Genomic DNA, 25440 nt, shown 5'->3' with positions numbered 1-25440 from the left:
CTAACAAACTCATTCAGCTGCTCCCAAAACACATGCCTCTCATGATCTTTCTTCTCATGCCCAAGTGCATATGCACCAATAATCACCCATCTCTCTCTATCAACTTTCAGTTTTCCCCATATCAATCTAGAATTTACTTTCCTACACTCTATCACATACTCTCACCACTCCTATTTCAGGAGTAGTGCTACTCCTTCCCTTGCTCTCGTCCTCTCACTAACCCCTGACTTTACTCCCAAGACATTGCCAAACCACTCTTCCCCTTTACCCATGAGCTTCGTTTCACTGAGAGCCAAAACATCCAGGTTCCTTTCCTCAAACATACTACCTATCTCTCCTTTCTTCTCATCTTGGTTACATCCACACGCATTTAGACACCCCAATCTGAGCCTTCGAGGAGGATGAGCACTCCCCGCGTGACTCCTTCTTCTGTTTCCCCTTCTAGAAAGTTAAAATACATAAAATACTTTTATGTATCTACAAAACGAAAGTTATTATTCTCAATACCCTTAACATGGAGAAAAGTGGGAAAGGCAAATATACAATGAAAATAGTGAAACACTGTAGTTTCCTATAAGCCTTACTCTATTGATATAAACTTTTCACTGCTTCTAACAGCTTTCCTAATACACTGTATATTTGTAACACCTTCCACAAAGCCTCTCAATAAACCATGTCATGTGCTTTCTGTAGGTTTATTAATGCCACTGTTCCTCTCCAATCTGATGCTCTTTGCATACCACTACCCTCTTAATCCCTACTCTCCCATACAACTTATCAAGTACACTCAACAAACTTATACTTTTATAATTCAAAGTCACTTTTGTCCCTTGGAATTCATAAAGTGGAACTATATCAGCATTCTTCCAATCCTCAGGCACCTCATCATCATCCAAAAATATACTGAAAATCCTAACAAAGCAATCTGCAACAAAGTCACCACTTTCTTAAAAAAGTCAACTATATTCCCATTCATTATGCCACACTTCATTTTATGCAAGGCTTCATCACCTTTCTCTTTTCATCGAGTCCCTTGCCATGCCTCTTCAGCCTCATATAAGTCCACTTACAAAATACCTTACATCTGCAACCCTATCATGGAATTCATTCAACAGTCCTTGAAAATACTTACTCCTTTTCAACTATTCTCTGCCAATCATCACTTAAACATTTCTCTCCTTCACTGATGCTCCCATTTATTTTTTGTTTTATAACACTATCAACCTCCTTCAAAAAATTTCCTTAGTCTCCCTGAATTCTGCTGATATTTGCTCACCTCAATTCTTATTTGTCTAATTTTTCCAAGCCCTGCACCTTCCTCTTGCATGTACTTGACTATGCATGCATGAGGTTACACCTTAAATGAAAAGTCAACTTTGGCAAGTAGGTAGCACCATCTGTTGTTGAAACAGGGTATACTCTCATAAAGGAACATCCAACTTAAAAGAACTCCATCCTGTGCCTGCCCCACAGTACAAATGCAGCCTTGAACTGCAACAGTCAATGGAGTAAAACCAGGACCCTTTCAGAAATGGGTCCCTGAGTAGTTATGAGTAAATATACATACTGACTGATGAGATCTATTATCAAGAGTATGTGAAACACCTTTCTTTTCTTTCTTTCATAATTGATTGCCGTTTTCCACTTTAGCGGGGCAGTGCCAGGAACAGGCAAAGAAAGGCCAAATCTACTCATCCATTCTTGAGTTGTCATGTGTAATGCACTGAAACTGCAGCTCCCTATCCACATCTAAGCCCCACAGAACTTTTTATGGTTTACCCCAAATGCTTCACATCCAGTGGTTCAATCTAATGACAATACATAGACCCCCTAGTATACCATATCATTCCAATTCACTCTATCCTGTGCATGCCTTTCACCCTCCTGCATGTTCGGGCCCCAATTGCTCAAAAACATTTTCACCATATCTTTCCATCTCCACTTTGGTCTCTGCATTCTCCTCTTCCCTCCACTTCTGACACATATATCTTCTCTGTCAACCTTTCCTCACTTGTTCTCTCCATATATCCAAACCATTTTAGCACACCCTTTTCTGCTCTCTCAAACACACTCTTTCTTTTACTACACATCTCTCTTACCCTTTCAATAATCATCGATCAACCTAAATCACAACACTTATTATCCTCAAACATTTAATTTCCAACACATCCACCCTCCTCTGCACAAACCTATCTATAGCCCATGCTTTGCATCCACATAACATTGTTGGGACTATCATTCCTTCAAAAATACCCATTTCTGCTCTCCCCCACATAATGCTTTATCTTTCCATACATTCTTCAGGGCTCCCCAAAACTTTGCCCCTCCCAGACCCTAAGACTCACTTTCACTTCCATAATTCCATTTTCTGCCATGTCCACTCCCAGATACCTAAAACACTTGCACTTCCTCCTATTTTTCTCCATTCAAACTTACATGTCAATTAACTTGTCACTTAACCCTGCTGAACTGAATAACCTTGCTTTTATTCACATTTCCTCTCAACTTTCTTCTTTCACACACTCTTCCAAACTGTCACCAACTTCTGCAGTTTTTCACTCAAATCTGCCAACAACAGATATCAAAATCAACAAGCAAAATGTTTAACTCCATTCCCATTCAAAAGAAGTGGAGAGCTTTCAGCTCACTCACACATACACCAAACATGTTCAGTGAGTAAAACTAAACATTATTGTGGCATAAATGCACAGATATGAAACAGCAAATGCAGCCATGATCCTCTTCTAATGCCCACTCTCTGTGGAAGTTACATAGATATTGCATCACTGAAACATACATAATAGTAAAAAAAAATAAATTTAAAATGCACTTTTAATTATCCTTTCATTTCCAAAGTCCACTTTTACATTCATGACTAATGGAAACTGCATTACATCAAGTAAAAAATTTGTATACCTGTGAGTAAGCGTCCAGTGTAAGATCACCATGGCCCATTCCCTGCTTTACGACGTTCATTTCTTCCTTAAGGAGCTGCTTGGCCGCTTCTACATCGTTCTCACCAAAGTGTCTATATGGATGCCTCTCAAGATGATCACGATGTTGTGCCTCAGCAGCAACACCCCCTGTAGGACATGTTTACTTTATATCATTCTTTCCCTAAAAGTTTATTTTCCTCCCAACTGACCTTTGAAACCCTCCAAGTTCATATTTTCCTTCCATACAAAATCTAAAGTACTTTAAACAAAGGGTCTGACCTTTAAAATCCTCCAAGTTCATATTCTCCCATAAATAATCTAAAGTACTTACAAAAAGGGTTTACATACATTTCCTTCATCAACAGTTTTACTTGTATTAAAAGCAAAATGTTATTGTCTCCAAAATCATGTAACAGAGTAAAACAGGCAGATTCTTGATTAAATATCTCAGTCTATCAAACTAATCTTTTCATCTTTTATCTTCAATTCTGGTCCATATCATATACATTGGGTAGATAAAAAGAATAAATGCACCTCTTATCGTTGTTAATTTGGCAGAACTAGGTCCTCAGGTCTGTGTGCTGGCTGCAGTGAAAAAATGTCTAATTTCCTGGTGTAGCCTTGCTACCCTGCTCCCTAAATAAATAATTTAAGTCTCCTCAGTATGGAGCACTAAACCTTAAGAATTTTCAATAATAGTGAAGCAATTTCTTGTAGCCAACAACATTAGAAAAAAAACGAGAGTGAAAAGAGTCAGATGTCCATGGCAAAGGAAGAACTCTAAGAAAATTATTTTCAAAGCAAGAAAAGCCATATCAATGAGCATCACCAATAACAGTAATTTGAGTTAAAACAATAATGTACGTTAGGAGGATTAGAAAAAATCTTTGACTCTTTAGGTGCTATGAGCATCAACTGAGACATTATCACAAGTCGAATTTCATAAAAATTTAGGCTATGTTGGCTGGCCATAAATGAAGCTGCCTTGACATCTCAGTAATCTGCTAGTAATGCAGAGGTTCCCAACCTGGAATACATTTGTACTTTTCAAGGGGTACATAGGGGTCTGAGAGTATAACCATGGTGTACACTACTGTAAAGTGTACACCATAAGTAATGTAGAACATAAACAAATCAATACAAAATCCTTATATGGTCTCTTACATATTTCATAATAAAATAATACAGAATCAATATAATTTCATCAATTTCTGATCCTTAATTTTTTTGGGGGTAAATGGGGACCTGTCAGAATGCTCAAGGGGTACAGAGTAACAAAGAGCTTGGGAAACCCTGTGATAGTAAGTGCAGGTTTTGGTTGCATGCCCTCTCCTAGGACTTACTGCATGTAGCCCCTGCCATCCATGATATGGATTGGCCAATCTGGTAATTCAAGTTTTTCTAGACTCACGAATGCATAACTTTTAATTCATGAAAAAATAGTCTATTTTTTCTGTAAACTTAATCATGAATAAATAAAAAAAATTAAGAATCTTTTTGCATACCAAGGACAGGCTGATCTGATAAATACTATGGTTTTTCCAAACCTAAGAACCATTTAGGTTTAATTCATAAGAAACAATGAATGGTTTTTACATTTTTGATGTACTTATTTATGGGTGGTATCAAAAATCATACAGGTGAATAAAAGAGTTATGGATCTTCTTGTACAAGTAGGACTAGCAATCTGGTAATTACTGGTTTTTTCCTAAACTGGGAGCCATTAAAGTTTAATTCATGGAGAAAAAAAAGACATATTTTTTCTGTACCTATTCATAAATCTATCTATCTAAATCTCTGACACCCATTCCCTTTGGGAACTCCTTCAAGTGGGTGGCCACAGCAAAAGAGAGTTTCCATAAATGTTGAAGTCTATGGCTGCTTCTTAGCCTTTAGTGTCTCACCTTTAACAGTCCACTAGGAGAGAGCAATTCTAGCACTGTTTTCAGAAGCTCCTACCTAATGTCCCAACCAACTACTACCTAATGTGTCTACCTTATGTTCCTCCCTAGTGTTTCAATCTGCCTGCCTAATGCACCCTGCTAATGTTTCTAACTACAGCTCCTATTCAAAGTTTCTACCTAATGCTCCTGTCTAACTACCTGTTTACTACTTCTGAAATTTGCAAAAGCGCAAGGCTAGTACAGACTACTCTGCAGAAAATTAAGAGTCAGGCGAAATGAGTTGTGTGAGATAACTGTTGTCAAGTGTTATGTGAGAAATAGGTAGTAGTCGGTATGCAGCCAACAACTAGGTAGGTATATCACCAGATCTACCGGCCTGGGTATTGGCAGGGTTAGTAACAACTGCATAGTATAGCAGCACTTCAGTGGATGTCAAGTAGCACTCCTCTGACCTAGGTAGCTGTCTTTTCTTTCTGCTTTACCCACATGTGGACTAGTGGCATTCTGTCTACAAACATACAATCTCTCATAAAATGACAACACTTAACTAACACAATTCACTGTTTGTAACTTTAGGTTTTCATGTGGTGACACTGTGTGCTAGCCCTGCATTTGGCAAAATGGTAGGAGCAATGGATATAAGTACTTGGGAGGAACACTTAGGCAAGAGCATTAGGTAGAAGTAGCCAGTAGGAACATTAGGTAGGAGCCTCTGCAAACAATGTGCTAGAGTAGCCCTCCACCAATGGGTATGTTAAAGGTGAAGCACTAAAGGCTACAAAGCGGCAATAGAGTTTACTAGTTATGGTGATTCTATTATCATCGCCACTCCCTTGAGGAAGTTCCAGATGGGAACAGGTGTCAGAGATATACACAGATAGACTATGTTTGTGGACAGAACACCAGAAAATATGAAAAAGGAAATTATATTGCTGCTTTTTGCAAATGAGGCCAAAAAAGTCAATCACACACCAAAATGGTTAATGAATAAGTATATTGACTGCCATTTCAATTTTTCAGATGGTACAGACATGACCAAGGATGAATAAGTAAGAGAAGTTAAGTTAGAGGGAATGGGTAAGGGAGAGACCAAATATCATATGAGAGGACAAAGAGAGGAAGTAGGGCCAATGCTGTGTAGGGTGTCTATAAAGAGTGCCAAGGTATGTAGAGCCTGTTATCTGGAAAAGGGGTTTGCCTGAGGAAGTCCAGTAAAAAAAAGACTTTTAAAGACATACAGAATTAAATCAGATAGCTATATCAAAAGTTTCTGTTATCCTATAGTCTGTTATCAACAAACTTACACTGGTGTACATCAGAAAAATAGGAAAATACTAATCAAGTGGTCCAGCTATGCACAGCTTAAGATACAGCTCACTGAGCAATATACTTCCATAGTGTAGCTCATGCCACTTCTCTAATATGAAGCTCCTTTTTCATAAGCTTTATGTAACTTTTTCCAACATAATACTGATAGAAAGACAAATTGAAAAAACAAAAAATTTTCAATAGCAAGATAATGAAAAGTGGCTTCTGCAAAACTTTCTCATTGCACTGTCATTATGAAATACTTTTCCAAGCATAGTGGATTAACAAATCCCAAACAAACAGCAGGTTACAATCTGAGTCCTAAGATTTGTATAATCAGCACACCATCGGTCACCACAATGTTTTATTCCTCATTCTGTATCAATCTTTATTTCCTTACACATAATAAGTGGATTGGAAAATAAAAAAAATTAGGCAATATAATGCAAGAAATAGTAAAAAAATTACTGTAATCCTATTGCACTAAAGAAAAATTAGTAAACATTTGCGATGTGGAGGCCTAGCAGGGCTGTGCAAGGCATCATAATGAAAAATAGTAAACAGATTACTAATCCTACTGCACTAGAGAAAAATGAGTAAACCTTTGCGATTTGGAGGCCCAGCAGGGCTGTGCAAGGCATCATAGTGAAGCATGGTCACCATCTCACGCTTTATCAACTCTTCTGCCTTTTGTTGGTCTGACAAGTGGATATCTGCATGCATGGGACGTAACACTGTTGTGTTCACTTCTTGAGGCCGAGGCAAGTTCCTCTGCACTGCCTGGGACCGCTTCTTCATTTCAGCTTCTCGACGAGCAGCTGCATCTGCGACAGCCCTGCAATGACAAAGAAAATCATGGCTCAATACCTAAATGGTGCTACAAGTTGCTATCCTTTCTGGGATTAAAAGAATAAAAAGCCAGCATTGCAGCACATACAGAAGGATAAACATTTTCCAAAATTAAAGCTTCCCATTAATTACATGTACTAAGAAAAATGTTTACTGATGATGTAAACATAACCGTGAAAATATCTATTTACTGATGCAAATTTAACAAAAAAGGGAAACTCCTTCAATAAACTGATAGTCATCAGTAAGGAACACATGCCAGAGGTGGATTCTAAACTAGGTGAAAATAACTAGCAACATTCCAATGTTATTCCCAGTGTAAGTAAATGACATTGTAAAGGAACATAAAGTTAAACATCCAGTGAGATGTAATGACTGACCATGATGGCAAAAGCCTATAAAGAGATTAGGACATACTCTGGCTTGATAATTTCAAACTGACCGAATGAAAGCAGAGTGATGAAGACAAATTATAGTGAAAGGAGACCTAGTTAAGACAATAATTATTTTTACATCAAAAGCACCAGTTACATATAAAATTTGCTAATGAGGCAAATCCTTGAATCCAATATGGAAAAAAAGAGCAAGAAACAAAAGAAAGGGAGTTGAAACGTTCTGAGATGAAAACTTGACTTATAAAAACTGCAGTGAGTCAGATGTGATAAGAGAGACTAAAGGTAAAGAGTTATACAGCTTAGCAATATCTACATTGCTAAAAGACTGGTGTTTGGGCAGTTCTTACAGGGAAGGAGTGCAAATGACTGGGAGAGGTACAGGAGAAAACAGCTGGAGGTCAAGAAGGTGCTGGGGTTGAAAAGGAAGGCAAATGAGAGTTGGGATAAGTAAGTATCAGTAAACTTTAGGGAGAATAAGATGTTTTGGATGATGGTAAATAATGTATACAAGACAAGAGAATAAATGGGAACATCACTGAAAAGGGCAAAAGGGGAAGTGTTATCAGGTAGTGATGAAGTGAGTATTTTGAAGGATGGTTAAAGGAGTTTAATGACAGAGTGGCAGACGTAGGGCATTTTGGTCAAGGTGGTGTGGGAAGTAAGAGAGCCATAAAGAGTGGTTTGTTGAAGAGAGAAGAGGTGGCTAAAGCCTTGGATAAGATGAAATGCAGCAAGGCAGCTAAAGTGGATGGTACTGCTGTTGAATTTTTTAAAAAAGGGTGTGACTGTGTTCTTAATCATTTGGGAATGATATTCAGTGTATGTATAGATCATGATGAGGTGCCTAAGGATTGACAGAGTGCCACTGTATAATGGCAAGAGGGATAAAGATGAGTGTTCAAACTACAGAGGTATAAGTTCATTGAGTATACCTGGTTTGTTGTACAGATGGGAACTAAACTTTATGATACCATTTAATGCCATATACATCTTTCATACTACTATTCGCCATTTCCCGCATTAGCGAGGTAGCGTTAAGAACAGAGGACTGGGCATTTCAGGGAATATCCTCATCTGGCCCCCTTCTCTGTTCCTTCTTTTGGAAAATTAAAAAAAAAATAAAAAATAAAAAAAACGAGAGGGGAAGATTTCCAGCCCCCACTCCCTCCCCTTTTAGTCACCTTCTATGACACGCAGGGAATATGTGGGAAGTATTCTTTCTCCCCTATCCCCAGGGATACATATCAACATATATACATACATATACATATTCATACTTGCTTGCTTTCATCCATTCCCGATGCCACCATGTCCCACAGGGGACAGCATCGCCACCCCCTGCGTCAGCAAGGTAGTGCCAGGAAAAGACAAAAAAAGGCCACATTCATTCACATTCAATCTCTAGCTGTCATGTGTAATGCTTCGAAACCACAGCTCCCTATCCACATCCAGGCCCCACAGACCTTTTCATGGTTTACCCCATACGTTTCACATGCCCTGGTTCAGTTCATTGACAGCACATTGACCCTGGTATACAACACTGTTCCAATTCACTCTATTCCTTGCAAGCGTCTCACCCTCCTGCATGCTCAGGCCGCGATTACTCAAAATCTTTTTCACTCCATTCTTACACCTCTAATTTGGCCTCTCACTTCGTATGCCCTCCACCTCTGACACATATATCGTCTATGTCAACCCTTCCTTACTCATTCTCTCCATATGTCCAAACTATTTCAACACACCCTCTTCTGCTCTCTCAACCACACTCTTTTTATATAACAAATCTCTCTTACCCTTTCATTACTTACTTGATCGAACCACCTTACACCATTTATTGTCCTCAATCATTTAATTTCCAACATATCCACCCTCCTCTCTACAACCCTTATCTATAAGCCATGCCTCACAACCACATAATATTGTTGGAACTACTACTATTCCTGGGATCTTCGCCCCCTCCCCCACCCTATAACTCACTTCCACTTCCATGGTTCCATTTGCTACTAAGTCCACTCCGAGATATCTAAAACACTTCACTTCCTCCAATTTTTCTCCATTCAAACTTATATCCCAACTAACTTGTCCCTCAATCCTGCTGAACCTAATAACCTTGCTCTTATTCACTTTTACTCTCAACTTTCCCGTCACACACTTTTCTAAACTCAGTCACTAATTTCTGCAGTTTCTCACTCAAATCAGCCACCAGTGCTGTATCATTGGTGAACAACAACTGACTTACTCTCCAGGTCCTCTCATCCCCATCAAACGGCATACTCACCCCTCTCTCTCTAAAACTCTTGCATCTATCTCCCTAACCATCCCATCCACAAACATACAACCATGGGGACATCACACACTCCTACCACAGACCGACCTTCACTAGGAACCAATCACTCTCTTCCTACTCACACACACGCCTTACACCCTTGATACAAACTTTCCACTGTTTCTAGCAGTTTACCTTCCACACCATATACTTTTAAGACCTTCCACAAAGCATCTCTATCAACTCTATCATATGCCTTCTCCAGATCCATAAATGCTACATAAAAATCCAACTGTTCTTCTAAGTATTTCCTAAACATATTCCTCAAAGTAAACATCTGATCCACATGTCCACAACCACTTCTGAATCCACACTGCTCCTCCCCATCTGATGCTCTGTGCATGCCCTGACCCTTTCAATCAATAACCTCCCATACAGTTTCCCAGGAATACTCATCAAACTTATGCCTCTGTAGTCTGAACACTCACCTTCATCCCCTTTGCCTTTGTACAATGGCACTATGCATGCATGCATTCTGCCAATCCTCAGGCATTTCACCATGATTCATACATACACTGAATATCACTACCAACTAATCAACAACACAGTCATCCCTCCTCAGTAAATTCAACTGCAATACCATCCATTCTTGCCACCTTATAGGATTTAATCTTTCAGAAGGGTTTTACCACCTCTTCGCTCCTCAATAAACCACTCTCCCTGACTCTCTCACTTTACACACTATCCTAACTAAAACACCCTACATCTGCCACACATTCAACAATCCTTCAAAATACTCACTCCATCACTACTAGTTATCACTAGCCCCCTTCACCAATGTTCCCATTTGTTCTCTGGCCTTTCACGCATTACTTACCTCCTAAAACACCTTTCTATTCTCACTAATGTTTACTGATATTTTCTCATTCCAACTCTCATTTTCCCCCTTTTTCAACCCTTGCACCTTCCTCTTGACCTCCTGCCACTTTTTCTTAATCATCTAGTCATTTGCACACCTTCCTTGTATCATTCAAACGCTTCTCTTTTCTCTTTCACTTACAACTTTACTTCTTAATCCCACCACTTTCTACCCTTTGTAACATGCCCATCTCCCACCTTCCTCATGCCACCTGCATCTTTTGCACACACCATTACTGCTTCACAAAATACCTCCCATTCCTAACCCAATCCCCTCACTTCATCATTTGCTCCCACCTTTTGCCATTCTACAGTTAATCTTTCCTGGTATTTCTTCACACAAGTCTCTTTCCAAGCTCACTTACTCTCACCACTCTCTTCTCCCAGACACTGTTTCCTCTTTCTAGAAAACCTTTACAAATCTTCACCCTTGCCTCTACAAGAAAGTGATCAGACATTCCACCAGCTGTACCTCTCAGTACATTTACATCTAGAAGTATCTCTTTTATACACCTACCAATTAATGTGTGATATAATAATGCCCTTCAACCATCTCTCCTACTCACATATCTATATCTATTCATTCATCATACTTGATTGCTGTTTCCTGCGTCAGCGAGGTAGCGCAAAGAAAGATGAAGAATGGCCTATCCATTCATATACACATATACAGTCATAAATGCCCATACATATATATACATATCAATATACATACATATGCATACGCACACACAGACATATATAAACATTTACACATTCATACTTGCATGCCTTCATCTATTCCTGCAGCTACCCTGTCCCACAGGACACAGCACTGCTTTCCCTTGCTTCAGCGAGGTAGTGCCAGGAAAACTGACAAAAAAGGCCACATTTGTTCACACTCAGTCTCTAGCTGTCATGAAAATGCACCAAAACCAAAGTTCCCTATCCAGGCCCCACAGACATTTCCATGGTTTACCCCAGACATTTCACATGCCCTGGTTCAGTCCACTGACAGAATATTGACCCTTGTACACCACATGGTTCCAATTCACTCTATTCCTTGCATGCCTTTCACCCTCCTGTGTGTTCAGGCTCTGATAACTCAAAATCTTTTTCACTGTATCCGTCCACCTCCAACTTGGTCTCCCATGTTTCCTTGTTCCCTTCATATATATATATCATTATTTTCCTTTGTCACTGTCATCCGCGTTAACGAGGTAGCGCAAGGAAACAGACAAAAGAATGGCCCAACCCACCCACATACACATGTATAGACATACATGTCCACACACGCAAATATAAATGCCTATACATCTCAACGTATACATATATATACACACAGACATATACATATATACACATGTACATAATTCATACTGTCTGCCTTTATTCATTCCATCGCCAACCAGCCACACATGAAATAACAACCTCCTTCCCCCTCATGTGCGCGAGGTAGCACTACGAAAAGACAACAAAGGCCCCATTCATTCACACTCAGTCTCTAGCTGTCCTGTAATAATGCACTGAAACACAGCTCCCTTTCCACATTCAGGCCCCACAGAACTTTCCATGGTTTATCCCAGATGCTTCACATGCCCTGGTTCAATCCAATGACAGCACGTTGACCCTGGTATACCACATCATTCCAATTCACTCTATTTCTTGAACGCCTTTCACCCTCCTGCATGTTCAGGCCCTGATCACTCAAAATCGTTTTCATTCCATCTTTCCACCTCCAATTTGGTCTCCCACTTCTCCTCGTTCCCTCCATCTCTGACACATATATCCTCTTGGTCAATCTTTCCTCATTCATTCTCTCCATGTGACCAAACCATTTTAAGACACCCTCTTCTGCTCTCTCAACCACACTCTTTTTATTTCCACACATCTCTCTTACCCTATCGTTACTTACTCGATCAAACCACCTCACACCACATATTGTCCTCAAACATCTCGGTTCCAGCACATCCACCCTCCTCTGCACTACTCTATCCATAGCCCATGCCTCGCAACTATATAACATTGTTGGAACCACTATTCCTTCAAACATACCCATTTTTGCTTTCCGAGATAATGTTCTCGACTTCCACACATTCTTCAACGCTCCCAGAACTTTCGCCCCCTCCCTCACCCTAAGATTCACTTCCGCTTCCATGGTTCCATCCGCTGCCAGATCCACTTCCAGATATCTAAAACACTTCACTTCCTCCAGTTTTTCTCCATTCAAACTTACCTCCCAATTGACTTGTCCCTCAACCCTACTTTACCTAATAACCTTGCTCTTATTCACATTTACTCTCAGCTTTCTTCTTTCGAACACTTTACCAAACTCAGTCACCAGCTTCTACAGTTTCTCACCTAAATCATTCACCAGCGCTGTATCATCAGCGAACAACAACTGACTCACTTCAAAACTCTCTTATCCACAACAGACTGCATACTTGCCCCTCTTTCCAAAACTCTTGTATTCACCTCCCTTACAACCCCATCCATAAACAAATTAAACAACCATGGAGACATCACACACCCCTGCCTGCAAACCTACAATCACCAAGAACCAATCACTTTCCTCTCTTCCTAAATGTACACATGCCTTACATCCTTGATAAAAACTTTTCACTGCATCTAACAACTTGCCTCCCACATCATATATTCTGAATACCTTCCACAGAGCATCTCTATCATATGCCTTCTCCAGATCCATAAATGCTACATACAAATCCATTTGGTTTTCCAAGTATTTCTCACATACATTCTTCAAAGCAAAACCCTGATCCACACATCCTCTACCACTTCTGAAATCACACTGCTCTTCCCCAATCTGATGCTCTGTACATGCCTTCACCCTCTAAATCAATACCCTCCCACATAATTTCCCAGGAATACTCAACAAACTTATACCTCTGTCATTTGGGCACTCACTTTCATCCCCTTTACCTTTGTACAATGGTAATATGCAAGCATTCCTCCAATCCTCAGGCACCTCATCATGAGTCATACATACATTAAACAACCTTACCAATCAGTCAACAATACAGTCACCCCCTTTCACTCTATTCCTTGCACGCCTTTCAGCATCCAGCATGTTCAGGCCCCAATCATTCAAAATATTTTTCACTCTATCTTTCCACCTCCAATCTGGTCTCCCACTTCTCCTCGTTCCCTCCACCTCTGACACATATATCCTCTTTGTAAATCTTTCCTCAGTCATTCTCTCCATGTGACCAAACCATTTCAAAACACACTCTTCTGCTCTCTCAACCACACTCTTTTTATTACCACACATCTCTCTTACCCTTTCATTACTTACTCGATCAAACCACCTCACACCACATATTGTCCTCAAACATCTTAATTCCAGCACATCCACCCTCCTCTGCACAACTTTATCTATCGCCCACGCCTCACAACCATATAACATTGTTGGAACCACTATTCCTTCAAACATACCCATTTTTGCTTTCCAAGATAACATTCTCGACTTCCACATATTTTTCAACGCTCCCAGGACTTTCGCCCCCTCCCCCACCCTATGATTCACTTCCGCTTCCATGGTTCCATCCGCTGCCAAATCCACTTCCAGATATCTAAAACACTTCACTTCCTCCAGTTTTTCTCCATTAAAACTTACCTCCCAATTGACTTGTCCCTCAACCCTATTTTACCTAATAACCTTACTCTTATTCACATTTACTCTCAGCTTTCTTCTTTCACACATTTTACCAAACTCAGTCACCAGCTTCTACAGTTTCTTACCCAAATCAGTCACCAGTGCTGTATCATCAGCGAACAACAACTGACTCACTTCAAAACTCTCTTATCCACAACAGACTGCATACTTGCCCCTCTTTCCAAAACTCTTGTATTCACCTCCCTTACAACCCCATCCATAAACAAATTAAACAACCATGGAGACATCACACACCCCTGCCGCAAACCTACAATCTCCAAGAACCAATCACTTTCCTCTCTTCCTAAATGTACACATGCCTTACATCCTTGATAAAAACTTTTCACTGCATCTAACAACTTGCCTCCCACACCATATATTCTGAATACCTTCCACAGAGCATCTCTATCATATGCCTTCTCCAGATCCATAAATGCTACATACAAATCCATTTGCTTTTCTAAGTATTTCTCACATACATTCTTCAAAGCAAAACCCTGATCCACACATCCTCTACTACTTCTGAAATCACACTGCTCTTCCCCAATCTGATGCTCTGTACATGCCTCCACCCTCTAAATCAATACCCTCCAGCATAATTTCCTAGGAATACTCAACAAACTTATACCTCTGTCATTTGGGCACTCACTTTTATCCCCTTTACCTTTGTACAATGGTAATATGCAAGCATTCCTCCAATCCTCAGGCACCTCATCATGAGTCATACATATATTAAACAACCTTACCAATCAGTCAACAATACAGTCACCCCCTTTCACTCTATTCCTTGCACGCCTTTCACCATCCAGCATGTTCAGGCCCCAATCATTCAAAATATTTTTCACTCTATCTTTCCACCTCCAATTTGGTCTCCCACTTCTCCTCGTTCCCTCAACCTCTGACACATATATCCTCTTTGTAAATCTTTCCTCAGTCATTCTCTCCATGTGACCAAACCATTTCAAAACACACTCTTCTGCTCTCTCAACCACACTCTTTTTATTACCACACATCTCTCTTACCCTTTCATTACTTACTCGATCAAACCACCTCACACCACATATTGTCCTCAAACATCTTAATTCCAGCACATCCACCCTCCTCTGCACAACTTTAACTATCGCCCACGCCTCACAACCATATAACATTGTTGGAACCACTATTCCTTCAAACATACTCATTTTTGCTTTCCAAGATAACATTTTCGACTTCCACACATTTTTCAACGCTCCCAGGACTTTCGCCCCCTCCCCCACCCTATGATTCACTTCCGCTTCCATGGTTCCATCCGCTGCCAAATCCACTTCCAGATATCTAAAACACTTCACTTCCTCCAGTTTTTCTCCATTCAAACTTACCTCCCAATTGACTTGTCCCTCAACCCTACTTTACCTAATAACCTTGCTCTTATTCACATTTACTCTCAGCTTTCTTCTTTCACACATTTTACCAAACTCAGTCACCAGCTTCTACAGTTTCTCACCCAAATCAGTCACCAGCGCTGTATCATCAGCGAACAACAACTGACTCACTTCAAAACTCTCTTATCCACAACAGACTGCATACTTGCCCCTCTTTCCAAAACTCTTGCATTCACCTCCCTGACAACCCCATCTATAAACAAATTAAACAACCATGGAGACATCGTACACCCCTGCCACAAACCAACATTCACTGAGAACAAATCACTTACATCCTCGATAAAAACTTTTCACTGCTTCTAACAACTTGCCTCCCACACCATATATTCTTAATACCTTCCACAGAGCATCTCTATCAACTCTATCATACGCCTTCTCCAGATCCTTAAATGCTACATACAAATCCATTTGCTTTTATAAGTATTTCTCTTCAAAACAAACACCTGATCCACACATCCTCTACCACTTCTGAAACCACACTGCTCTTCCCCAATCTGATGCTCTGTACATGCCTTCACTCTCTCAATCAATACCCTCCCATACAATTTACCAGGAATACTCAACAAACTTATACCTCTGTAATTTGAGCACTCACTTTTATTCCCTTTGCCTTTGTACAATGGCACTATGCAAGCATTCCGCCAATCCTCAGGCACCTCATCATGAGTCATACATACATTAAATAACCTTACCAACCAGTCAACAATACAGTCACCCCTTTCTTAATAAATTCCACTGCAATACCATCCAAACCCACTGCCTTGTCGGCTTTCATCTTCCGCAAAGCTTTTACTACCTCTTCTCTGTTTACCAAATCATTCTCCCTAACCCTCTCACTTTGCACACCACCTGGACCAAAACACCCTGTATCTGCCACTCTATCATCACACACATTGAACAATTCTTCAACATAATCACTCCATCTCCTCACTCCATCAATACCTGTTATCACTTCCCTTTTTGCCCCTTTCACTGATGTTCCCATTTGTTCTCTTGTCTTTTGCACACTGTTTACCTCCTTCTAAAACATCTTTTTATTCTCCCTAAAGTTTAATGATACTCTCACCCCAAGTCTCATTTGCTCTTTTTCAACCTCGGCACCTTCCTCTTGACCTCCTGCCACTTTCTCTTTTACATCTTCCAATCATTTGGTCTCCTTCCTCATTAGTATTGCCAAAATGTCTCTCTCTTTTCTCTTTCATTGGCAACTTTACTTCTTCATCCCACCACTCACTTCCTTTTCTAATGTGCCCACTTCCCACCTTCTGCATGGTACATGTCTTACAAATGCCATCACTGCTTCCCTACATATCTCCCATTCTTGATCCACTCCCCTTACTATGTTTGTTCTCAACATTTGCCATTCTTCACTCAATCACTCCTGGTATTTCTTCACACATGCCTCCTTTCCAAGCTCAGTTACTCTCACCATTCTCTTCTACCAGACACTGCCTCCTCTTTCTCAAAAACCTCTACAAATCATCCTCGCCTCCACAAGATAGTGATCTGACATCCCACCAGCTGCACCTCTCAGCAGTTTTTCATCCAAAAGTCTCTCTTTTACCTGCTCATCAATTGACATAATCTAATAATGCCCAATGATCATCTTTCCTACTCAAATATGTATACTTGAGTATATCTCTTTTTGTACCAGGTATTCCAAAACACCAGTCTTTTTTCAGCACATAACTCCATAAGCTCTCAATCATTTTCACTCACAACTGAATACACCATATACACTGATTATACCCTTAACTGCCACATTACTTACCTTCATATCTAAATCACCCATCACTAATACCTGGTCTCATGCACCCAAAACACTTGCCTCTTTTGATCTTTCTTCTCATGGCCAGGTGGGTAAGTACCAATAATCACCCATCTTCTGCTATCCACTTTCAGGTTTACCCACATCAATCTAGAGTTTACTTCCTTACACTCTATGAAACACTCTCACTACTCCTGCTTCAGGAGTAGTGCTACCCCTTCCTTAGCTCTTGTTTTCTCACCAACCCCTGACTTTACTCCCAAGATATTTCCAAACCATTCTTCAACTTTACCCTTGAGCTTTGTATCACTCAAGAGCCAAAACACCGACGTTTCTTTCCTCAAACATACTACCTACTTCTCCTCTCTTCCGAGCCTTCGAGGAGGATGAGCATTCCCAGCTTGGCTTCTTGTGTTTTCTCTTTTAGAAACTGAATCACTAGAAGGGGTAGGTTTCCAGCATCCACTGTTCCATCCCCTTTAGTTGCCTTCTACGATATGCTGGGAAGGGTTTGAAAATATACGGTGTGGAAGGAAAGCTGTAAGATGCAGAGAAAATTTTTTATCAAGCGAGTATGGCTTGTTTCAGTAGGGAGAGAGGAGAGTGAATGGTTCCAAGAGAAGGATGGGCTATGGCACGGGTATGTGATGTCACCATAGTTGTTCAATTTGTTTATGATGAATTGGTGAGGGAGATAAATGCCAGTCTTGGAGAAACAGGTTGAGTATGCAGTTTATGTGGGATGAGAGGGCCTGGGAAGTGAGTCAGCTACTGTTCTCAGATGATAAATCAATGGTGGTAGATTTGAGTGAGAAACTACAAAAGATGGAGACTGAATTTGGAAGTGTGAAAGGAGAAGGTAGAGTGAATGTGAATAAAAGCAAGGTTATTAGACTGAGGAGGGTTGAAGGACATGTTAGTTGAGGTGAGAGTTTGAATGGAGAAAAACTGGAAGAAGTGAAGCATTTTAGATACTTGGGAGTGGACATGACAGTGAATGGTACTATCAAGCAAAAGTGAATCATATGGTGGGGGATGGGGTAAAGGTTTTATAAGCACTGAAGAATGTGTGGAAAGAGAGAACATTATCTGGGAGGGCAAAAGTGGGTATGTTTGAAGGAATAGTAGTTCCAATGATATTATATGGATGCGAGGGTAGACATATTGGAAATCAAATGTCTGAGGACAATATGTGATGCGAGGTGGTTTGACTGACTAAGCAATGTAAGAAAGATTTATAGTAATAAAAAGAATGGGTTGACAAAAACAGAAGAGGGTGTGCTAAAATGGTTTGACCACATGGAGAGAATAAGCAAAGAAAGGGTGACAAAGAAGATATATGAGTCAGAAATGGGGGGAACAAGGAGAATGGGGAGACCAATCTGGGGACAGAAGGATGGAGTAAAAAACATTTTGAGAGACTAGGAAATGAACATGCAGGAGGGTAAAAGGTAAGTACGGAAAAGAGTAAATTGGAAGGATGGGGTCAACGTGCTGTCAATAGACTGAACCGAGGCATATGAAACGTCCGGGGTAAACTGTGGAAAGGTCTTTAGGGTCTTGATGTGGACAGGGAGCTGTGGTTTTAGAGCCTTACACAACATGACAGTTAGAGAATGGATGTGAGTGGATGTGGCTTTTTTTCCATCTGTTCCTAAGGCTACCTTGCTACCTTTGGAAATGTTGATCAAGTACGAAAAAGAAAAAAAAAAAAAGACCACAGCTATCCATTCCCAAAATGTCAACAGCCATCCAGTAATCATGTGATACAGTGGCTTGCTGAATATTGTGTCATCTAGCGAATGTTGAATGAATACATGCAGCCAGCTGCTGGGAGCAGAAACAGAAGTAAAGCAAACCATGTGTGTTTGTAACTTCACTATTCATGAGTTCTTAGTGTTTGCAAACAAGTAAATTCCATGAATTCCTAATTTGTAATTCACTGACTTCCAGTATTTGCATGTTTGCAAGACCCGAACCCTACTCCTGTGTTGCCTCATACCCACCATATCAACAACACTGGGGACAAGAAGAGGGAGGTGAGCAGATTTGGATATCTGGTTTGCCTCTGCACCAATGGCATACCACCCTGAATGCTCACTGTCCTTGCTACCACTGCAATTTCCTAACCATAAATACCTTGCTGTACCTTATGACTCATTATTGCGCAACTGTGCTACAGCAAACACCTTTATCTGCCTCTCGATTGGCTGTTATGAGATTGTGTCATTTCTTTTGCTTATTTATTGCTCTTAATCCTGGCCTCTAAGCATGAAATTAGTGGGTAAGATGAGTCTGCTGGATAATGACAGGAAATAAGTGCAATCGAGTGAACATGTTTGAAAGAATCGCTGCAGGTGTGTGTATCAGGAGAGGGCAGGTATTTCTGTACTCAAACAAGTCCACTGTCCAGTGCATAAGAAAAATGAAGCTATAAAAGAAAATGTCTTGGCTAATGCTCTCATGACTGCCTGAGTTATTACAAGTGTGCAACAAAAACATGTATTGAATGGAAAAGGCTTTCAGTTTGTGGAGTAAGGACCCAACTCAAAGAAAAATGGTCCAGTCACCTGTGGAAAAGCAGAGTGGATGTGTTATGAGTGCTTTTGCAGAGCAGATAAGAAAGAAATCAATTGCTAATTGTGGATGGTTTGACAAATTCAAGAAATGGTACAGCAAGCACAGCAGGAATAGCATCTAGCTACTGGGAGAATCTGGACCGACAGAGCACAAGGCAATGGAGAATCTTTTTCAAGAGATCCTTAATGGATATCAGCCAGAGCAGGTGTATAATAACTGTCCAAGAAGGAAAGGTTTACTTCTGCATTTTGGAAGGGGATACCTTTCAGAACATTCCTCAAGTAAGAAAAGTCTACTGAAGGCAGCCATGAACAGGTCATCCCTTCTCCTATGTGCCAATGGCTCAGGGGACTGTATGGTATATCCCATGCTGCTGTACCATGCCTTGAACCCATATGTTCTGGAACGCCTGAGTTCTGCCATCTTCAGGAACTGGTTTTACTACTGCTTTGCTCATGAAATTAAGAGGTGCATTGTTCATGAAGTTGAGAAGTACCTTCAATCCAAGCACTTGGCCATAAAAGGCATCCATATCCTCTATAATGCTCCTTGACATCCAGAAGACATCATGAATGCACATGCAAACATGAATTTAGTCTTCCCACCACCAACCTCTCTACTGCAAAATTTGTATCTAACTGTATCCAGGGACTCACCAGCCTTGCCCTTGTACAGCTGTGCAATGAGGGGTATGCACTCCTCTGTATCACCTGGAATCTTCACCTATGAACCTGAGACCATCAATGGATTCTTTCCTACTTCAAAGGTGGAAATGGTTGAATCACAGCTACTCAATGCAAGTATGCTCGGAAGTACCATGGCCATGTCTGTACCAATCTATGCCAAAATTATGTGAATTGGTGTGAACGTTCTCCTGTGCCCTAATCCAGTTCTGAAGTAGAATTCTTGGACTCCATGAAGAACACAGTATCTAGGACACACAGCAGCAACATCAAAATCTATGCTACATAGTACCAACCTGTGAATGTCTAAGGTACAAAATACCTGGGTAATATGAAGGACCACACAAGAGTTGGCCTCCTCATGATCAAACTGAAGCTCTTCAACATTTGTATGCTGTAGCAAAATCAAATCTATTGCACTTAGCTCAGCACTGAATCAACTGCCAGTCCTTCTCAAGCCACATAGGAATGTCACTTATGTTTTTTGAAGAAATACATCCATGTCAAAGAGGGAGAGTGGAATTTGTGTGCCTCATATTGTAGAAGTTCTGTTCATGTTTTTTCCTGCTTCTTGTTTATGACCAGAGGCTTGTTGAGTGAGGAAAATGTGTGAAAGTGTTGGATTCTGTATGGGTACAAAGATATCCCTCTTTGCCTCATCTAACTGCTTCCTGCTAAAGGAATGAGTGCAAAGTGGTCACATCAAAAACTGCACCACTTCTGAAACTGGTTATGATCCAAACAAATATGCTTAATCTCTGACAGCAACAGAACTTTTCTACTTGATGTTATTTCACTAAATAGGCCCCTTTTTGGAGCTGGCTAGTGGACTGACTAGAAAAAGATCCAGAGAAAGATGGATCAAGTGGGAGAATGGTAGCCAAGTACTAAGGAAATGAATTAGGACTGGATGCAGGAAAATAATTTCCTCTGAAGAGGTGTTAATGGAGACTTTGGCCTTATTTGATGAAACAATCTAGTGTGTACAACAGAAAGAAGAGCTTTCACTAGTTGGGAAGTTTACTTTACACTATTGGCCATGGATTCAATGTGAGTGAACTGAGAGGCTGCATGCACCTGATAAATCCTAAGATATTGTGAATAGAGGTATTGATAACAAACAAGATCAAGTTCAACTGCCATGTAGAAAACAAAAAACAAATAAGGAAGTTACCTGGCATCCACGTCAGCTTGGTCTTCCACAACAGCCTCTCCATGCTCCTTGTCTTCATCACCAAATTGACCATCCTCTTGATCAGGTACAACAATCTCAAAATCATTTTTGGGTGCAGGCAGAGATTTCAAGCTTGCCTGAAGAGCTTCCCTCATATTACGCTGGTAAGCCTTGAGAGCCTGTCGATCATCTATGGGTACTAGAGCACCCTCTTCGTTTATATTCAGCTTGTCCCTTACTGGTGTTGCACCTGGGGTTGCTCCTTGGGGTAGGGGCTGGCCTCTGGGCGTGAGTGCTCCAGGTGTACGATTTGGTGTAGTAATCTGAGTACCACTGGGTGTTCGGAATGGGGTCCCTAGAACTGTGTTGGGAGTCTGAACTACTACTTTGTTTGGCTCAATACCACCAAAGTCTTGCTGGTTGAGGGGAGTATTCATTCCCCCCTTCAATGGTGTGTCTACATGGGTGAGAGCCATTATGTCCTGTGCACCCTGCATCACTCGGTCCATGTCAGCTGGGACACGAGGTGTACGGACAGCCTGACCAGGAGTCACGTTATATTCAGCTAACAAGGCCTGAGATGCTCCACTTCCTCCTACCTCTTCTGCTAATTCCCTTGCAGCTTCTGAGGCTTTACCTAATTTTACAACCTGAAAGAAAATTATCCAGTTTATTCAAGTAATATTTTAGGCAGGGATGTACAATGAACATTTACATTTCTACAGTATAACTCTGATTCCATTCAAATGAGCTTCTACACAAACACAAGTACCTCTAATCCTTTCACTTAGAATAATAAAGTGGTTCTTCAAGAGAATGTAATATCTCCACTCACACCCTGGTCTGCACACACAAGGTGGCCCCTTTGAACATGACCAAAAGCCATTCCTTTACCATCCTCATTTGAAAAATCTTAATGCACCTACCCATCTCTTTCATGGTCTATTTCTTCTCCTTTAGTTCTATTACCACATATCTATCATCTAACGTGACCACACCATCTTTAAAAGCTTTCATATGTCAAATAGTCCACTGGATAAGTGACGTTTTGAGAGATTAGGACACAATGTCAAATCTTAAAAAATGGACTCCTGAGCCTGATCAGTGACACTGAATACTCCTTAAATGTTCATGATCCATGTTCCTCACAAGAAGATTGCCAAGCTTCAGTAACTACCTATAGGTCCATTCTATTCCCCAAGAAAACTAGACATTATCATAATTAAAAAAAGAGGCTTGAAATCATGTATAAAGCAGTGCATGGTACCTGTAAGAAATGACTAGGTGTCATCTGAAATATCAGAGAAGCCATTTGATAAAAAGGCAATCCAACAGCACCCTGCAGGTGGACAGTAGGTGGCACGAATCATCATAAACTCTGAAATGTCTCTTGAAAATGAGCAGAAAAGGAAAGATGGTGATCAGACAGAAAAGCATTAAGTGAAAAAAGTTCATGTTGCTTTTATGAACAATGTTCAGTCTCCTGTGCAGAATATCAGAGACAATGGAAACCATTTTACAGGTGATGATCTCATCCTCAACAGGGAATTTGCAAACCCTTAAGGGAAAGAGACCATGAAAAAAATCCAAATAGAAGGGAACAAAGGATGCATGTTAGAGGAGCCTTCTCCAAATGGGTTGAGATGATCAGTGGAGTGCTGCAGGGTTATGTTCTGTGACCAGTATTCTTTTTGACCAATGGATTTTCAGTGTGAAGGTATGATGCCCTACCTGAATATGTCTGCTGATGATTCAAAGGTCATGAGTAAAATGAAAAACAAGAAAGACTGCATCAACCTACGAGGTGACCTACACAGACTCCAAATTTGGTTGATTTTTTCACCGCCTCTTCTCTTTTCACTAAACAACTTCCCTGGACTCTTATTTCGCATACCTCCACATCCAAAACATCCCACACCTGCAATTCTATCACTGAAGACATTCAAAAGTCCTCTAGCTCCTCTGCACCACATCTCTGACTGTTACCTCTTCCCCTTTTGCCCAAATCCCCAATGTTCCCATTCATTCTCTTGTTTTTCTCACACTAATAACCTCCTTCCAAAAAGTTTTCTTTCCCTCCCTGGAGTTTGATGATACTCACTCATCCCAAATCTGAGACGTCAATTTTGATGTAAGGGATCAAGTATTAGTGATGGGTAATCTGAATGAGAGAGTGGGTACTGTGAGAGTAGAGGTATAACTTGAGGACAATGTGGTATTCAATAAAGAGAAGAGAAGTGGTGAAGAGTATGTAGAGTTGTGCACTGAAAAAAAGGACTGGCAATTGGGAATATTTGGTTTAAGAAGAGGAACATACTTATGAATAAGTGGGTGAGTTAGGGAGATGAAAAGTAGGCATTACTGGATTGTGTACTAAATGATAAGTGTGCAAAGGAGATACTCCAGGACATGAATGTGCTGATAAGGGTATCTGATATGATTCTTACTTGGTGGAAGAGGGGGGGGTGAATGTTTGTAGAGGCTCTGGGAAGAGAAAATAATAGATACAAAATACAGCAATATCTTACCTGTTCTAATTCTTCTTCAGATATCTGTGGTGATGACAATACTAATTTACTTCTTTTGGTTTTCGTATCACCATTCTCAAATACTGAATTAGGAACACCCTGTTCTTTACGTTCTTTTAATTTTTGTTTGTCCTTTTTCCGTTCTTGATCCTCCTTCTCAGATCGCAACTCTCCATCAAGATGCTGCTGCCGCAGACGTTTAAAGTTCGGTTGCATTGGGTCATAAGTTTCTTGTGAGGTATCATAAAATCCAGCTGATGGTGCTTTCTCAAATGGAATCTCTTCATTATAATCAACTCCCTTACGCTTTTTCCTCTTTTGAGGTAAATCTATACCAGCTGCTCTGAGTTCTCTACGTTTCTGTAGAGCAGCTAATCTACGAGCTTCTTCCAGCTGCTTTTCTCGAGCCTGAACAAGAAAATAAAACTATATATAAGTATGATGAGTTATGATCTTAATTAGCTTTTCAGACAATTTCAAAAAATATCAGACCAAACTGAAACATATATTTTTAAGTATTCTATTTGAGAAGTAAATGATATGATAGTTAACTTCTGTTCTTTGAAATGTGTACAAAATGGATCTTGATTAAATCATAAGCAGAGTATTCCATACACAATTACTCTTTAAATGTAGTTTAAAGTGTTTATAATATCTCCACTGTATACAAAATAATATGTCTTACTTTCCTCTTTGCCTTCTTGCCCTGGGTGTTAGCCAAACGAGCACGGGCCTCAGACAACATCTCTAGCTCATCCTCATCCATATCTTTTGGATCTGGCCGAGCAGGTTTTGTCTCTGGATTTGGGTCGATTTCACCAGGTTTAAGTTTCCGTGGATCATCAACACTATCATCTTCTTCTCCCTTTTGAGCTTGGTCGCTAAAATATGGCACGTAAGTATTCTAACAATGTTGCTCTTCTTAAATGATTGGTGATTTAGCAAAAAATTGGTACATAAAAGGGAATACTATCAAGTAAATTTACCTATCATACAAATCATCAACTTGCACACTTACTTCATAATACAGAACAAGATTAATTAAGGTAAGGTGACAA

At 40.3% G+C, this 25440-nt stretch overlaps 1 protein-coding gene across 1 annotated transcript in view; it reads right to left on the bottom strand.

Moving 5' to 3' along the window:
* Cdc5 (cell division cycle protein 21) overlaps window positions 1-25440 on the bottom strand; it is an 83257-nt gene that overhangs the window by 53294 nt on the left and 4523 nt on the right. The window contains exons 2-6 of the mRNA XM_071689362.1: window positions 25068-25286; window positions 24383-24790; window positions 21855-22504; window positions 6751-6983; window positions 2917-3083 (exon numbers count right to left, since the gene is read on the bottom strand). Of these exons, the coding sequence (XP_071545463.1) occupies window positions 2917-3083; window positions 6751-6983; window positions 21855-22504; window positions 24383-24790; window positions 25068-25286 (1677 nt within the window). The remainder of the gene's footprint in view (window positions 1-2916; window positions 3084-6750; window positions 6984-21854; window positions 22505-24382; window positions 24791-25067; window positions 25287-25440) is intronic.

This window comes from Panulirus ornatus, chromosome 46, assembly GCF_036320965.1.
Source record: "Panulirus ornatus isolate Po-2019 chromosome 46, ASM3632096v1, whole genome shotgun sequence".
Classification (NCBI taxonomy): Eukaryota; Metazoa; Arthropoda; class Malacostraca; order Decapoda; family Palinuridae; genus Panulirus; species Panulirus ornatus.
This window is presented reverse-complemented; position numbering and strand designations above follow the sequence as displayed.